At 37.1% G+C, this 18,372-nt stretch overlaps 1 protein-coding gene across 5 annotated transcripts in view; it reads right to left on the bottom strand.

Annotated features, from left to right (window-relative positions):
* Positions 1-236: 236 nt before the first annotated feature.
* Positions 237-18,372, bottom strand: part of LOC126733870 (uridine phosphorylase 1) — a 36,870-nt gene continuing 18,734 nt past the window's right edge. For 3 of the 5 annotated variants that reach the window (XM_050437300.1, XM_050437299.1, XM_050437298.1), the window contains exons 3-7: positions 8,868-8,991; positions 4,524-4,685; positions 4,143-4,470; positions 3,889-4,082; positions 237-1,073 (exon numbers count right to left, since the gene is read on the bottom strand). In XM_050437300.1, coding sequence (XP_050293257.1) covers positions 888-1,073; positions 3,889-4,082; positions 4,143-4,470; positions 4,524-4,685; positions 8,868-8,991 — 994 coding nt within the window. In that variant the 3' untranslated portion in view covers positions 237-887. Of the gene's footprint in view, positions 1,074-3,888; positions 4,083-4,142; positions 4,471-4,523; positions 4,686-8,867; positions 8,992-9,094; positions 9,219-9,410; positions 9,557-9,614; positions 9,778-18,372 lie in introns of those variants that run through there. The other 2 variants (XM_050437296.1, XM_050437297.1) reach the window with 2 other exon arrangements.

Consider the following 18,372-nt stretch of genomic DNA (forward strand, 5'->3'; position numbering starts at 1 on the left):
ATCGACTTAAACTTTCAATAATCAAAGCCAATCTGTCCTTCCCTTCAATGCCCGCGTGTATTTCCTTTTCCCAAATTACGCTGAGATCGATATTCCTTTTGATAATATACCATTGACCTGGACCACGATGACGACGGTACCAAGCAAGGCTATATATGCACGTGATCCGAGACGTGGTCCTTATTCGGCATATTTCTTACAGGATAAATACCAAGATTCTAAATAAAATTCCTGTATTTAAATAAAACTTTTTATTCGGTTTTTAACAATACATGCCTTAACTATATGATTCTTACGCTGCGTATTAAACCAATAATAAAGCTTATAAAATGAATACCTTCATGTTCATCATAACACCAAATTCATTATTTAACAATAATAGTTTAAATACAAGACACAAATACTGCTGACATGACTAACTGGAGAGGTTTTTCGAGAAGGCGTCTCTCGGCATTTATATTGTTATATTCACGCTCGTTGTAAGACTTTCTCACTTTTATTATATTATTGACAAAATACAACTTACATTTAATATTGTACCATATATATATTATGTTATCTACGCCAATGATAATGAAAAAAAAAATGGTGTACTTCTAGCCTGATTACATCATATTGGTCAGTACAAAAATGTTTTTGTTTCTCTTAAAAAGCAAAACAATGTTCTACTGAAAGTGCATTTAACATATCGTTTGTTCTCTTATATTACAATATTGATATGACGTAGATTTGATAACAACATTACTATTTGCCCCTATATAAATAACACGATATTCCATACAAATATGTCATAACATTTCTTCATATTCATTATTAGCATAAAAATTCAACAAGAAGAATATTATTATAACGCCCGAGAATAATAATTTAATTTGGTGGGTAATTAATTATTCGAAAGTTTGAGATTCTTGCTGAACCAGTTTGAATCTGCGAGGACTTTTTACCGCGATCGAGCCGTGACCTTCGAATGAATTCAAGCGGCCTTTGTTCTGGAGGTACCTCTTGATGTACTTCGCCACCAGTTTTTGGGGTCTCTCTTGGTACTCGTTCATCACCTCCTTAGGAGCTGCCACCTGAAAATATGTATTTAACTTATTATATCCTTAATGTATCAACGAATTTGGTCAATAGGGATTCAGTTGGATGATTGTTTTTGTCCATCAATAACACCTTGGGAAATGGTTTTGGTTATAAAAAAAGTTTACTTTTAGAGGTATTTTTTACATGTTTTATAATTAGTGTTTGGGTTTCTTCCTGATCCCACTTGAAGATATGTTACATACTAAAATATGAAACAAGTTTGTTTAAAGAAAGTTTACTATTTGAGGTCAAGTAGATAGGTAAAGCTCCATAAAAAATTAAATATTTTATTACTCATTAGTGTAATGTCAACTGAGTCTATGTTATCAAATTGTAAGACCAAACAGCCTGCATAGTGACCTATTTATAATAATTATTGTATACTTTAGTCAGAATAAGAAGATTATATTTCTTTAAAGTGTTTTTGTGGATCAAAGTCAAAGTCAAAAATAGCTTTATTGTTACGTAACATCATCTGTTGTTAACAAAGCATTATATAAAACCTTAAAGATAGTTGACAACATAATCTTTTACAAAAATATAAAAATTTTAACAATTCTTACATACATAGAATATAGAACACACACAAAGAAAAGGTAGTAAGAAGTCATATTACGCCGCGCAAAACTCTTCACTGTCAAAAAATTGTATTTAAAAACTCGTCTAGTGAATAAAATGCTTTAGCAAGCAAAAGTTTCTTTATATTTTTCCTAAAACGTTTTTCACAATTTATTAGCCTTATATAAAGGGGTAGGTGGTTAAAAAGCTTTCTGCCCCCGTACACAAAAGAGGCCTTAATCTGCTCACTTTTTGGGATAGGCAGAGGTAAAGAGAAGGTTGTTCGGAGATTGTAACCCGAGGAGGGCGGGCCAAGCTGATGGCGATATATTTTGTGGATAAGACAAACAGTCTCTAAAATAAAAAGGCATGGCAATGTCAGGACAGAGTGTTTTAAAAATAATGGCCTACAGGGGCTACGAAAGGGAGCTGCACACATGTAGCGTATGGCTCTTTTTTTGCAAAATAAATAGAGAGCTGAATAAATACTGAGAGCACACACCCGAAAACACAATACCGTATCTCAGATGAGACTCAATAAGAGCATGGTAGGCAATTTTAGCCACATCAAGTCCCAGAGAATGTGTTATTACTCTAATAGCATAAGAGTTGGATGATAACTTCCCTATTAACGAGGATATATGATTTTCAAATTTTAATTGCTTATCAATCGTCAGGCCCAAACATTTGCATGTTTCAGAAGGACTTATTGTTTCATTTTGCAAAGTGACATTTAAAAGTTAAAATATTAGTTTTAGAAATATTAAAAGTTAATCTATTAGATTCACACCATGACTTTACAATTAAATCTTCATCAACGATATTCTTTAACCTCTTGGTGTCAGTGTCATGCCAAAGTAATGTTGTATCATCCGCAAAGATAGTAAATTTGCCCCTAATTGGAATTTGAGAGATATCATTGACATATAGCAGGAACAATATTGGTCCAAGAACAGAACCCTGGGGTACACCCGCATCCATATCCAGACGGGATGACATATCATTGTCAAAGAATACCCTTTGCGTTCTTCCAGATAGGTAAGAAAGAAACCAGTCGAGAGCAACTCCTCTGAATCCATAGGTTTCTAGATTCTGCAGCAGTATTCTGTGACTTACACAGTCAAACGCCTTAGATAAGTCACAGAACACTACTGCCGCACTATCCCCAGCGTTTATCCCCATGTACAGACTCTCCAAAAAATTTAAAATAGCATCAGATGTACCCAGTTTCATCCATAATCCAAATTGCTGATGGTTAAGAACATTATGCCGTTTCAGAAATTCCATCATCCTAGTTTTTACCAATCTCTCTACAAGCGTGGGAAGCAGGGCTATGGGTCTGAAATTTGATGGGTCATCATAGTTTCCACCCTTAAATAATGGTATAATCAAGGCATCCTTGAGTAAATGTGGAAAGGACCCACTTGTAAGTGAAACATTTATCACCTCAGCCAAAGAATCAAGGGTTGGTAGCGGTAGCGCTATCAGGACCTTTAGTCAGAGCCCATCCCATCCAGAGGAGTTCCTATTTTTCATTGAGGATAGAGCTTCCATTATTTCACTAGAATTTGTTGGTAGAAAAAAATGGTAGGTAAAGAAAAATGTTTCAGGCAACTTAATGTTGTGTAAGTATAGACCCAAAGCAACACCCTGGAAAAAATGATTGAGTGTTTCGAACGACACCGTGCTATTAGAAACAGAAGGGTTCCCACGTTCGCCTCGTAAGTCATTAACAATTTTCCAAGACTCTCTAGACTTATTTCTTGATTGGTTTATTTTACTTGAGTAGTATAAGTTTTTTGCCAATTTCACTGTATCGCGGTAAATTTTGCGATATCTATTAAAGTAGGATATGAATCTGGAGTTGTCTAGGGCAAACTTTCTTATGGAGTGCAAACACCGAAGATTTTTATCAGAAATTAAGAGACCCCCTGCTATACCAGGGTCTTCTCCTTTTTTCCCTAATTGTCATCATGGGGAAAGTTGACTCAAAAACATTCACTAATGTTGAATGGAAACTCTCAAAAGGATCACCGTTGTCTAGTATGATACCATTCCAGTCTGTTGAATTACAACATTCTTTAAATTTACAAAAATTTGTTCTAGTGAACAACCTTCCGCACTTTTTTTTCTTGAGGTACACTTTTTTTCACTTAGAAGAAAGGAACATAATACGGCCTCATGATCAGACAACCCGGCATTTACAATTCTACATGCAACTTGCGTTTAACATAAAACGATGTATATTACCTGATCTCCTTTTAATCTGTTTAATAAAGTGACGCAAACGATGGCCGCTTTGATCCCTGCGTGATGCGTGAGGGCAGCAAAAGGCACTGCTTCCATCTCAATATTTTTAACCCCTTGCTTCATCAAACCCTCTAAGTACTCCATCTTTTCGGCCTCGGTGTAGTCGCAAAACGCCCCATCCACTCGCCCCTGACCTAGAAAACGAACCGTGGTATACCCCAACCTGATCCTGCGTAAACGCAGTTTATTCTCACCTTCGTAGAAATCTTCCGCGCACATGGTGGTCCCCACGGTTGTTTCATAGGGGTATTCTTCAGCATTTGCGAGCACCTTTAGCTCCCGCACCAACTTCTTATCGAAATGCGCCGGTCTTTTTACTATCTTTCCCAATATCGGAACCGAGTAATGATGATTGCCTAAACCATCAATCGCATCGTCAGATATTACCACCGTCCCAGGTTCGAGTCCTAGGCCTCCGCACGTGCCTATTCTGAAGAAAATCGGATCTTTGACCTTCGCGTGGTACATCAGCTTGATCATTTCGTGCAAGAGGATTCCGATTGAGGGAACACCCATCCCGTGCTACAAGTTTAACTCTCGCTAATAAATTGTATGTTTGTTCACGCGTTACTTACGCTAACTGAGATTACTGGTCCCACTTTGTACATGCTGTATCTATAAGAGTACTGGCTGATGTCCATTAAGGTTGTGCCAGTGGGCAGCTTGTAGCCGATTTCTTTCATGATGTAGTGGGCGAAGCCTTCCATACGTTTTGGTGTTCCACCCATACAAACGAACTGCAACATAAAGTTTTTTTGTCAAGTGAATGATGTCGGAATAAGGATCCAAGGCAAAATCAAACGGATTTAAGTAAATTATTTCTAGTGGTACTAATGTATTCTAGGACATTCTAGGTCCTATTGAATTAGGACGAAACTGAGATTAACATAAAAATAATTAAAACATGTAAATATATTGGCAATGTATCTTTAACCTCTTGACTTTTGCTAGGCTTAAGCTTAGTATAATAATAATAAATAATAAAGTAGACACTCTCAAAGGCTCTTAATATCATACATATCATAACTACAGTTATTCAAGATCTTGTATGCAAAACACACATTGAAGCTGATCAGAGTTTTAATAAATATAAAGTTCAGTAAATACCTCTCTATTATTATTCATTAATTTATCATGTAACAATTCAGTAAAAGATGCCATAAGCTCGTCTAAGTTCAGATTTCGGGAATGGTCATTTTCAAAAACCACGCGTCGCATGCAAAAATCATGACTCTGGATTTCATTTCCGTAACTAACATAAATGTATAATGCATAGCATAGATGCATAAGGCCGTAACGAACATAAATATATAAGATTTATGTTCTGAGTTTATATGAGTCAAAAATTGAACACTTGGTAAAATTGAAAAGATTTTAAACTCACGAAAGAAACATAAAAATACCACCAATCACGATTAAATATTATAGCAGCTGCGCATTAAAATATACAAAGGCCAAGAGGCGGCAAAATTAAAAAAAAAACGTATCATATTAGCATAACCTCAAACTTAACTACAGCTCCAAAATATTTTTTTCTTGTTATATTTGGACGTTGTACTTCAAATCATAATAATTGATCTGATATTTTCTGCCATGATAATGATATTTTCAATGGTTTGTACCTGATTGATAATTTTGTAACCTAATATTCCGATATAATGAATATGTTTTGGTAAGGCTACTCTTATCTACTCTATCTTAGGCTACTTGAACAAAGCGATTAGAACTGCTGATATTATTAAGTCATATATAATTAAGACATTATTCCAAACATGAATCATGCCTCCACTTGAGTGAGAATATATATTTTTTACAGCTATAAGACACTGATTTTTTTAGCCTTGATTCTTGAATCCTTGGAATTTCGGACGCCGAGACTAATTTTTGAGTTTTAGTCTTGGCTCCACGAATCCTTGGATGCCAAGGATAATTTTTTAATTCGATGTAGCCTATTTTTTTTTTAATTTTGGATTTAAAAACTCAATTGCAATGTTTTGGCACTTAAATCCTTGCATTATTGCACTTCAAGACTAATTTTTTAAGTATTCTTAAATTTTTAATGTTATTTTTTTTAATTCTTCGAAACAAGTCATTTTTTGATATGTCCAGGCAGAAGGGAGTCATTTTTCGGCACTTTCAGGCAGTTGAAAGCATCAATTTCTTCCAGGGAATTGCCTGGAAGAATTTTTAAGTGCCTGGAATAGTCACTTGAATTTTACGTAATTAAAACAACTCTTCAAGGCATTTGAGGCAATTTTGAAGTAATGGCAGTCATTTTTTGATACGTCCAGACAAATGACACTATTGAGAGTCATTTTCTGGAAATTTCCAACAGTTGAAAGCATCGATTTCTTCCAGGGAATTACCTGGAATAGTCACTTGAGTTTCAAGTAATTAAAGTACCTTATCAAAGACATTTCACGTAATTAAAGCAACTTTTCAAGGCATTTGAGGCAATTTTGAAGTAATGGCAGTCATTTTTTGATACGTCCACACAATTGACACCATTAAGAGTCATTTTCCGGAAATTTCAGGCAGTTGAAAGCATCAATTTATTCCAGGGAATTGCCTGAAATAGTCACTTGAGTTTCAAGTAATTAAAGTACCTTATCAAAGACATTTCACGTAATTAAAGCAACTTTTCAAGGCATTTAAGGCAATTTTGAAGTAATGGCAGTCATTTTTTGATACGTCCAGACACTTAACACTATTGAGAGTCATTTTCTGGAAATTTCAGGCAGTTGAAAGCATCGATTTCTTCCAGGGAATTGCCTGGAAGAAGTTTCAACTGCCTGGAATAGTCACTTGAGTTTCAAGAGGTTAAAGTAACTTTTCAAGGACATTTCACGTAATCAAAGCAACTTTTCAAGGCATTTGAGGCAATTTTGTAGTAATGGCAGTAACTTTTTGATACGTCCAGACAATTGACACTATTGGGAGTCATTTTCCGGACATTTCAGGCAGTTGAAAGCATCAATTTCTTCCAGGGAATTGCCTGAAATAGTCCCTTGAGTTTCAACTAATTAAAGTACCTTATCAAAGACATTTCACGTAATTAAAGCAACTTTTCAAGGCATTTGAGGCAATTTTGAAGTAATGGCAGTCATTTTTTGATACGTCCACACAATTGACACTTGAGAGTCATTTTCCGGAAATTTCGGGCAGTTGAAAGTATCAATTTCTTCCAGGGAGTTGCCTGGAATAGTCACTTGAGTTTAAAATAATTAAAGTACCTTATCAAAGAATTTCACGTAATTAAAGCAACTTTTCAAGGCATTTGAGGCAATTTTGAAGTAATGGCAGTCATTTTTTGATACGTCCACACAATTGACACCATTGAGAGTCATTTTCCGGAAATTTCAAGCAGTTGAAAGCATCAATTTCTTCCAGGGAATTGCCTGGAATAGTCACTTGAGTTTCAAGTAATTAAAGTACCTTATCAAAGACATTTCACGTAATTAAAGCAACTTTTCAAGGCATTTAAGGCAATTTTGAAGTAATGGCAGTCATTTTTTGATACGTCCAGACAAATGACACTATTGAGAGTCATTTTCTGGAAATTTCCAACAGTTGAAAGCATCGATTTCTTCCAGGGAATTACCTGGAATAGTCACTTGAGTTTCAAGTAGTTAAAGTAACTTTTCAAAGATATTTCACGTAATTAAAGCAACTTTTCAAGGCATTTGAGGCAATTGTGAAGTAATGGCAGTCATTTTTTGATACGTCCACACAATTGACACCATTGAGAGTCATTTTTCGGAAATTTCAGGCAGTTGAAAGCATCGATCCAGGCAATTCCCTGGAAGAAGTTTCAACTGCCTGGAATAGTCACTTGAGTTTCAAGTAGTTAAAGTAACTTTTCAAGGACATTTCACGTAATTAAAGCAACTTTTCAAGGCATTTGAGGCAATTTTGAAGTAATGGCAGTCATTTTTTGATACGTCCAGACAATTGACACTATTGAGAGTCATTTTCCGGACATTTCAGGCAGTTGAAAACATCGATTTCTTCCAGGGAATTGCCTGGAATAGTCACTTGAGTTTCAAGTAGTTAAAGTAACTTTTCAAGGATATTTCACGTAATTAAAGCAACTTTTAAAGGCATCTGAGGCAATTGGGAAGTAATGGCAGTCATTTTTTGATACGTCCAGACAATTGACACTATTGAAAGTCATTTTCTGAAAATTTTCAACAGTTGAAAACATCGATTCCTTCCAGGGAATTGCCTGGAAGAAGTTTCAACTGCCTGGAATAGTCACTTGAGTTTCAAGTAGTTAAAGTAACTTTTCAAAGACATTTCACGTAATTAAAGCAATTTTTCAAGGCATTTGAGGCAATTGTGAAGTAATGGCAGTCATTTTTTGATACGTCCAACAATTGACACTATAGAGAGTAATTTTCTGGAAATTTCCAACAGTTGAAAGCATCGATTTCTTCCAGGGAATTGCCTGGAAGCAGATTCCATTGCAGATTTGCCCGATAGTGGTAATTTTGGCACTACCGCTCTATTTTTTTTTATTAGCATTTAGCGGTTACTCATATCTGAGAGTTGGCAACCCTGGTTTAATGTACAATGGTTGCCAAGGCGAAATCTCTCTTACTGTTTCACTTTGACATAGTTTTGTTCTTTGCCATGGTCATTTGAAAGAATGCATTAAACGTTATATCGATATAAAAATTTAAAAAAAAATACGTGCATCTGCAACCTTGAAAGCTGTCATTATCAAATTCGTTGCCATTTGCATTATTTTTTTTACAAAATGGTGGACGGGCGCCATTTTGAAAATTCGACAAAAGAAAAATTTGGGCGTGAGTTACTTTCACTAGAAGACGATAATGACAAAGTTTACGGAATAAAACATTTTTAATATTTTATCCTGTAAAATCTGATAATGAAAAAAACATCGATTTATTTATTACCTTGACGTCGCCGAACATTTCGACCAGATCGTGGGATTCGCTTCCCAGGGCGATATGATAAAGGATGTCTTGGTCCATAAGTTCAATATGGGGGTTCCGCAGTCGCACAGTCCCATCGGAATACCTATAAAAGATCATTTGTACCCCCATAATGCAAGAAAAAACTTCAGGGTGAGTTTGGTTGGTATACTCGTATATAATAAATAATAAGGGATGTTGATAAATACCTTGTTTCCCCATCGACGCCGTTCTCCTCGCACTTACTTTCACGTTTATTTGGACAATGGCAATTAGACATTTCAACGTATTAAAAAGACTATTATAGCAACTATTCTGCGTACCAATATTCGGCTAAAAAACACCGTTATCATTGACTATTTTAATAATAATAATAATAAGGTTCTCTTGAATTGGTCATGATCAATCAATCGATAATTTCAGTATGACGTAATTGGGTTTGTATGGCAAAACAAAAACGTTAAAAAATGTTGCGATAAGGGGGATTAAGATTTTGTAAGTGTTTATATTACTATTGCTACTTACATCGCTATTATGAATTAGGAAATTCCTTTTTTTTGTTGTAAATTAGGTAGGCGAACTGATTGCATATATCCATATATTGACCTTGTAGTTATCAGATAATATATCAGTGCATAATAAAATGATTCATTTACATATCTATATACGGTCTGTATATAAATATTACATAATTTACATGAAAAAAATATATTTTTATTAAGCTCTTACCTTAAAAAATCACTAAAATTTGCCAATCTCTGTCAAATAGACATTTTTAAATTTCTCCAGCTGACAAAGAATATAATATATACCTTCACCACCTTAATTCCTACCATAACCGACATAAACCACATATACAATGAGCGTATTATGCTGGTCGGCAAATATGTATAACGGTCGAGAACAAGTTTAATAAGGCAGATGAAATAATGAACCATTGGCGTGGTACACCGCATCCTTTTTTTTTAAACGATATTTAATATTAAAAGCGCACTCTCAGGTCTGTTTGGTTATGTGAATCTGGGCCACACTGTATATATATTTTAATAAGACAGCCACGATCTTATTTATCGGAATCAGAAGGACAAAATAAAGAAACAACCGTTGGAATTTTCCCGATAGCTCCCATAGAAGCCGAGATATCGGTCTTCAATGTTTAGGTTTTTTGATTTTTCGGGTATACACCCCCGTATCGAATTTTTTCACCAAAAATTGATTTTTTTCGAAATCAAACTAAGTATACCAGCGTCTTATTTGGGTCACCTAGATTACGAAAACACCGGGTTATAACAGGATCCGAGCAGAACTAAGGGAATGAGAGCACTTTGAAAATCCTGAAAAAGTCGTTTTCGACGTCCGTTTTTGAGGCCAAAAATGGGCATCAAAAATGCCATATCTCGGCTATCATAAAAGCCACGACTTTGCGAATAATCTCGTTGGATTTAGAACGACAAAACTAAGACAAAACCGTTGAAATTTTCCCGATACCTCCCATAGAAGCCGAGATATCGGCCTTCAAAGTTTGGGTTTTTTCATTTTTCGGGTATACCCCCCCGTATCGAATTTTTTCACCAAAAATTGATTTTTTTCGAAATCAAACTAAGTATACCAGCGTCTTATTTGGGTCACCTAGATTACGAAAACACCGGGTTATAACAGGATCCGAGCAGAACTAAGTGAATGAGAGCACTTTGAAAATCCTGAAAAAGTCGTTTTCGACGTCCGTTTTTGAGGCCAAAAATGGGCATCAAAAATGCCATATCTCGGCTATCATAAAAGCTACGATCTTGCGGATGGTCTTGTTGGATTCAAAATGACGAAACTAAGACAAAACCATTGGAATTTTCCCGATAGCTCCCATAGAAGCCGAGATATCGGCCTTCAAAGTTTGGGTTTTTTCATTTTTCGGGTATACCCCCCCGTATCGAATTTTTTCACCAAAAATTGATTTTTTTCGAAATCAAACTAAGTATACCAGCGTCTTATTTGGGTCACCTAGATTACGAAAACACCGGGTTATAACAGGATCCGAGCAGAACTAAGGGAATGAGAGCACTTTGAAAATCCTGAAAAAGTCGTTTTCGACGTCCGTTTTTGAGGCCAAAAATGGGCATCAAAAATGCCATATCTCGGCTATCATAAAAGCCACGACTTTGCGAATAATCTCGTTGGATTTAGAACGACAAAACTAAGACAAAACCGTTGAAATTTTCCCGATACCTCCCATAGAAGCCGAGATATCGGCCTTCAAAGTTTGGGTTTTTTCATTTTTCGGGTATACACCTCCGTATCGAATTTTTTCACCAAAAATTGATTTTTTTCGAAATCAAACTAAGTATACCAGCGTCTTATTTGGGTCACCTAGATTACGAAAACACCGGGTTATAACAGGATCCGAGCAGAACTAAGTGAATGAGAGCACTTTGAAAATCCTGAAAAAGTCGTTTTCGACGTCCGTTTTTGAGGCCAAAAATGGGCATCAAAAATGCCATATCTCGGCTATCATAAAAGCTACGATCTTGCGGATGGTCTTGTTGGATTCAAAATGACGAAACTAAGACAAAACCATTGGAATTTTCCCGATAGCTCCCATAGAAGCCGAGATATCGGCCTTCAAAGTTTGGGTTTTTTGATTTTTCGGGTATACACCCCCGTATCGAATTTTTTCACCAAAAATTGATTTTTTTCGAAATCAAACTAAGTATACCAGCGTCTTATTTGGGTCACCTAGATTACGAAAACACCGGGTTATAACAGGATCCGAGCAGAACTAAGTGAATGAGAGCACTTTGAAAATCCTGAAAAAGTCGTTTTCGACGTCCGTTTTTGAGGCCAAAAATGGGCATCAAAAATGCCATATCTCGGCTATCATAAAAGCTACGATCTTGCGGATGGTCTTGTTGGATTCAAAATGACGAAACTAAGACAAAACCATTGGAATTTTCCCGATAGCTCCCATAGAAGCCGAGATATCGGCCTTCAAAGTTTGGGTTTTTTCATTTTTCGGGTATACCCCCCCGTATCGAATTTTTCACCAAAAATTGATTTTTTTCGAAATCAAACTAAGTCTACCAGCGTCTTATTTGGGTCACGTAGATTACGAAAACACCGGGTTATAACAGGATCCGAGCAGAACTAAGTGAATGAGAGCACTTTGAAAATCCTGAAAAAGTCGTTTTCGACGTCCGTTTTTGAGGCCAAAAATGGGCATCAAAAATGCCATATCTCGGCTATCATAAAAGCTACTATCTTGCGGATGGTCTTGTTGGATTCAAAATGACGAAACTAAGACAAAACCGTTGGAATTTTCCCGATAGCTCCCATAGAAGCCGAGATATCGGCCTTCAAAGTTTGGGTTTTTTCATTTTTCGGGTATACCCCCCCGTATCGAATTTTTTCACCAAAAATTGATTTTTTTCGAAATCAAACTAAGTATACCAGCGTCTTATTTGGGTCACCTAGATTACGAAAACACCGGGTTATAACAGGATCCGAGCAGAACTAAGGGAATGAGAGCACTTTGAAAATCCTGAAAAAGTCGTTTTCGACGTCCGTTTTTGAGGCCAAAAATGGGCATCAAAAATGCCATATCTCGGCTATCATAAAAGCCACGACTTTGCGAATAATCTCGTTGGATTTAGAACGACAAAACTAAGACAAAACCGTTGAAATTTTCCCGATACCTCCCATAGAAGCCGAGATATCGGCCTTCAAAGTTTGGGTTTTTTCATTTTTCGGGTATACACCTCCGTATCGAATTTTTTCACCAAAAATTGATTTTTTTCGAAATCAAACTAAGTATACCAGCGTCTTATTTATGTCACCTAGATTACGAAAACACCGGGTTATAACAGGATCCGAGCAGAACTAAGGGAATGAGAGCACTTTGAAAATCCTGAAAAAGTCGTTTTCGACGTCCGTTTTTGAGGCCAAAAATGGGCATCAAGAATGCCATATCTCAGCTATCATAAAAGCCACGACTTTGCGGATAATCTCGTTGGATTTAGAACGACAAAACTAAGACAAACCGTTGAAATTTTCCCGATAGCTCCCATAGAAGCCGAGATATCGACCTTCAAAGTTTGGAATTTTTCATTTTTCGGGTATACCCCCCCGTATCGAATTTTTTCACCAAAAATTGATTTTTTTCGAAATCAAACTAAGTATACCAGCGTTTTATTTGGGTCACGTAGATTACGAAAACACCGGGTTATAACAGGATCCGAGCAGAACTAAGTGAATGAGAGCACTTTGAAAATCCTGAAAAAGTCGTTTTCGACGTCCGTTTTTGAGGCCAAAAATGGGCATCAAGAATGCCATATCTCGGCTATCATAAAAGCCACGACTTTGCGAATAATCTCGTTGGATTTAGAACGACAAAACTAAGACAAAACCGTTGAAATTTTCCCGATACCTCCCATAGAAGCCGAGATATCGGCCTTCAAAGTTTGGGTTTTTTCATTTTTCGGGTATACCCCCCCGTATCGAATTTTTTCACCAAAAATTGATTTTTTTCGAAATCAAACTAAGTATACCAGCGTCTTATTTGGGTCACCTAGATTACGAAAACACCGGGTTATAACAGGATCCGAGCAGAACTAAGGGAATGAGAGCACTTTGAAAATCCTGAAAAAGTCGTTTTCGACGTCCGTTTTTGAGGCCAAAAATGGGCATCAAAAATGCCATATCTCGGCTATCATAAAAGCCACGACTTTGCGAATAATCTCGTTGGATTTAGAACGACAAAACTAAGACAAAACCGTTGAAATTTTCCCGATACCTCCCATAGAAGCCGAGATATCGGCCTTCAAAGTTTGGGTTTTTTCATTTTTCGGGTATACACCTCCGTATCGAATTTTTTCACCAAAAATTGATTTTTTTCGAAATCAAACTAAGTATACCAGCGTCTTATTTATGTCACCTAGATTACGAAAACACCGGGTTATAACAGGATCCGAGCAGAACTAAGGGAATGAGAGCACTTTGAAAATCCTGAAAAAGTCGTTTTCGACGTCCGTTTTTGAGGCCAAAAATGGGCATCAAGAATGCCATATCTCAGCTATCATAAAAGCCACGACTTTGCGGATAATCTCGTTGGATTTAGAACGACAAAACTAAGACAAACCGTTGAAATTTTCCCGATAGCTCCCATAGAAGCCGAGATATCGACCTTCAAAGTTTGGAATTTTTCATTTTTCGGGTATACCCCCCCGTATCGAATTTTTTCACCAAAAATTGATTTTTTTCGAAATCAAACTAAGTATACCAGCGTTTTATTTGGGTCACGTAGATTACGAAAACACCGGGTTATAACAGGATCCGAGCAGAACTAAGTGAATGAGAGCACTTTGAAAATCCTGAAAAAGTCGTTTTCGACGTCCGTTTTTGAGGCCAAAAATGGGCATCAAAAATGCCATATCTCGGCTATCATAAAAGCTACGATCTTGCGGATGGTCTTGTTGGATTCAAAATGACGAAACTAAGACAAAACCATTGGAATTTTCCCGATAGCTCCCATAGAAGCCGAGATATCGACCTTCAAAGTTTGGAATTTTTCATTTTTCGGGTATACCCCCCCGTATCGAATTTTTTCACCAAAAATTGATTTTTTTCGAAATCAAACTAAGTATACCAGCGTCTTATTTATGTCACCTAGATTACGAAAACACCGGGTTATAACAGGATCCGAGCAGAACTAAGTGAATGAGAGCACTTTGAAAATCCTGAAAAAGTCGTTTTCGACGTCCGTTTTTGAGGCCAAAAATGGGCATCAAGAATGCCATATCTCGGCTATCATAAAAGCCACGACTTTGCGAATAATCTCGTTGGATTTAGAACGACAAAACTAAGACAAAACCGTTGAAATTTTCCCGATACCTCCCATAGAAGCCGAGATATCGGCCTTCAAAGTTTGGGTTTTTTCATTTTTCGGGTATACACCTCCGTATCGAATTTTTTCACCAAAAATTGATTTTTTTCGAAATCAAACTAAGTATACCAGCGTCTTATTTGGGTCACCTAGATTACGAAAACACCGGGTTATAACAGGATCCGAGCAGAACTAAGTGAATGAGAGCACTTTGAAAATCCTGAAAAAGTCGTTTTCGACGTCCGTTTTTGAGGCCAAAAATGGGCATCAAAAATGCCATATCTCGGCTATCATAAAAGCTACGATCTTGCGGATGGTCTTGTTGGATTCAAAATGACGAAACTAAGACAAAACCATTGGAATTTTCCCGATAGCTCCCATAGAAGCCGAGATATCGGCCTTCAAAGTTTGGGTTTTTTGATTTTTCGGGTATACACCCCCGTATCGAATTTTTTCACCAAAAATTGATTTTTTTCGAAATCAAACTAAGTATACCAGCGTCTTATTTGGGTCACCTAGATTACGAAAACACCGGGTTATAACAGGATCCGAGCAGAACTAAGTGAATGAGAGCACTTTGAAAATCCTGAAAAAGTCGTTTTCGACGTCCGTTTTTGAGGCCAAAAATGGGCATCAAGAATGCCATATCTCGGCTATCATAAAAGCCACGACTTTGCGAATAATCTCGTTGGATTTAGAACGACAAAACTAAGACAAAACCGTTGAAATTTTCCCGATACCTCCCATAGAAGCCGAGATATCGACCTTCAAAGTTTGGAATTTTTCATTTTTCGGGTATACCCCCCCGTATCGAATTTTTTCACCAAAAATTGATTTTTTTCGAAATCAAACTAAGTATACCAGCGTCTTATTTGGGTCACCTAGATTACGAAAACACCGGGTTATAACAGGATCCGAGCAGAACTAAGTGAATGAGAGCACTTTGAAAATCCTGAAAAAGTCGTTTTCGACGTCCGTTTTTGAGGCCAAAAATGGGCATCAAAAATGCCATATCTCGGCTATCATAAAAGCTACGATCTTGCGGATGGTCTTGTTGGATTCAAAATGACGAAACTAAGACAAAACCATTGGAATTTTCCCGATAGCTCCCATAGAAGCCGAGATATCGGCCTTCAAAGTTTGGGTTTTTTGATTTTTCGGGTATACACCCCCGTATCGAATTTTTTCACCAAAAATTGATTTTTTTCGAAATCAAACTAAGTATACCAGCGTCTTATTTGGGTCACCTAGATTACGAAAACACCGGGTTATAACAGGATCCGAGCAGAACTAAGTGAATGAGAGCACTTTGAAAATCCTGAAAAAGTCGTTTTCGACGTCCGTTTTTGAGGCCAAAAATGGGCATCAAAAATGCCATATCTCGGCTATCATAAAAGCTACGATCTTGCGGATGGTCTTGTTGGATTCAAAATGACGAAACTAAGACAAAACCATTGGAATTTTCCCGATAGCTCCCATAGAAGCCGAGATATCGGCCTTCAAAGTTTGGGTTTTTTCATTTTTCGGGTATACCCCCCCGTATCGAATTTTTCACCAAAAATTGATTTTTTTCGAAATCAAACTAAGTATACCAGCGTCTTATTTGGGTCACCTAGATTACGAAAACACCGGGTTATAACAGGATCCGAGCAGAACTAAGTGAATGAGAGCACTTTGAAAATCCTGAAAAAGTCGTTTTCGACGTCCGTTTTTGAGGCCAAAAATGGGCATCAAAAATGCCATATCTCGGCTATCATAAAAGCTACGATCTTGCGGATGGTCTTGTTGGATTCAAAATGACGAAACTAAGACAAAACCATTGGAATTTTCCCGATAGCTCCCATAGAAGCCGAGATATCGGCCTTCAAAGTTTGGGTTTTTTGATTTTTCGGGTATACACCCCCGTATCGAATTTTTTCACCAAAAATTGATTTTTTTCGAAATCAAACTAAGTATACCAGCGTCTTATTTGGGTCACCTAGATTACGAAAACACCGGGTTATAACAGGATCCGAGCAGAACTAAGTGAATGAGAGCACTTTGAAAATCCTGAAAAAGTCGTTTTCGACGTCCGTTTTTGAGGCCAAAAATGGGCATCAAAAATGCCATATCTCGGCTATCATAAAAGCTACGATCTTGCGGATGGTCTTGTTGGATTCAAAATGACGAAACTAAGACAAAACCATTGGAATTTTCCCGATAGCTCCCATAGAAGCCGAGATATCGGCCTTCAAAGTTTGGGTTTTTTGATTTTTCGGGTATACACCCCCGTATCGAATTTTTTCACCAAAAATTGATTTTTTTCGAAATCAAACTAAGTATACCAGCGTCTTATTTGGGTCACCTAGATTACGAAAACACCGGGTTATAACAGGATCCGAGCAGAACTAAGTGAATGAGAGCACTTTGAAAATCCTGAAAAAGTCGTTTTCGACGTCCGTTTTTGAGGCCAAAAATGGGCATCAAAAATGCCATATCTCGGCTATCATAAAAGCTACGATCTTGCGGATGGTCTTGTTGGATTCAAAATGACGAAACTAAGACAAAACCATTGGAATTTTCCCGATAGCTCCCATAGAAGCCGAGATATCGGCCTTCAAAGTTTGGGTTTTTTCATTTTTCGGGTATACCCCCCCGTATCGAATTTTTCACCAAAAATTGATTTTTTTCGAAATCAAACTAAGTATACCAGCGTCTTATTTGGGTCACGTAGATTACGAAAACACCGGGTTATAACAGGATCCGAGCAGAACTAAGTGAATGAGAGCACTTTGAAAATCCTGAAAAAGTCGTTTTCGACGTCCGTTTTTGAGGCCAAAAATGGGCATCAAAAATGCCATATCTCGGCTATCATAAAAGCTACTATCTTGCGGATGGTCTTGTTGGATTCAAAATGACGAAACTAAGACAAAACCGTTGGAATTTTCCCGATAGCTCCCATAGAAGCCGAGATATCGGCCTTCAAAGTTTGGGTTTTTTCATTTTTCGGGTATACCCCCCCGTATCGAATTTTTTCACCAAAAATTGATTTTTTTCGAAATCAAACTAAGTATACCAGCGTCTTATTTGGGTCACCTAGATTACGAAAACACCGGGTTATAACAGGATCCGAGCAGAACTAAGGGAATGAGAGCACTTTGAAAATCCTGAAAAAGTCGTTTTCGACGTCCGTTTTTGAGGCCAAAAATGGGCATCAAAAATGCCATATCTCGGCTATCATAAAAGCCACGACTTTCCGAATAATCTCGTTGGATTTAGAACGACAAAACTAAGACAAAACCGTTGAAATTTTCCCGATACCTCCCATAGAAGCCGAGATATCGGCCTTCAAAGTTTGGGTTTTTTCATTTTTCGGGTATACACCTCCGTATCGAATTTTTTCACCAAAAATTGATTTTTTTCGAAATCAAACTAAGTATACCAGCGTCTTATTTATGTCACCTAGATTACGAAAACACCGGGTTATAACAGGATCCGAGCAGAACTAAGGGAATGAGAGCACTTTGAAAATCCTGAAAAAGTCGTTTTCGACGTCCGTTTTTGAGGCCAAAAATGGGCATCAAGAATGCCGTATCTCAGCTATCATAAAAGCCACGACTTTGCGGATAATCTCGTTGG

Source organism: Anthonomus grandis, chromosome 3 (genome assembly GCF_022605725.1).
Source record: "Anthonomus grandis grandis chromosome 3, icAntGran1.3, whole genome shotgun sequence".
Classification (NCBI taxonomy): domain Eukaryota; kingdom Metazoa; phylum Arthropoda; class Insecta; order Coleoptera; family Curculionidae; genus Anthonomus; species Anthonomus grandis.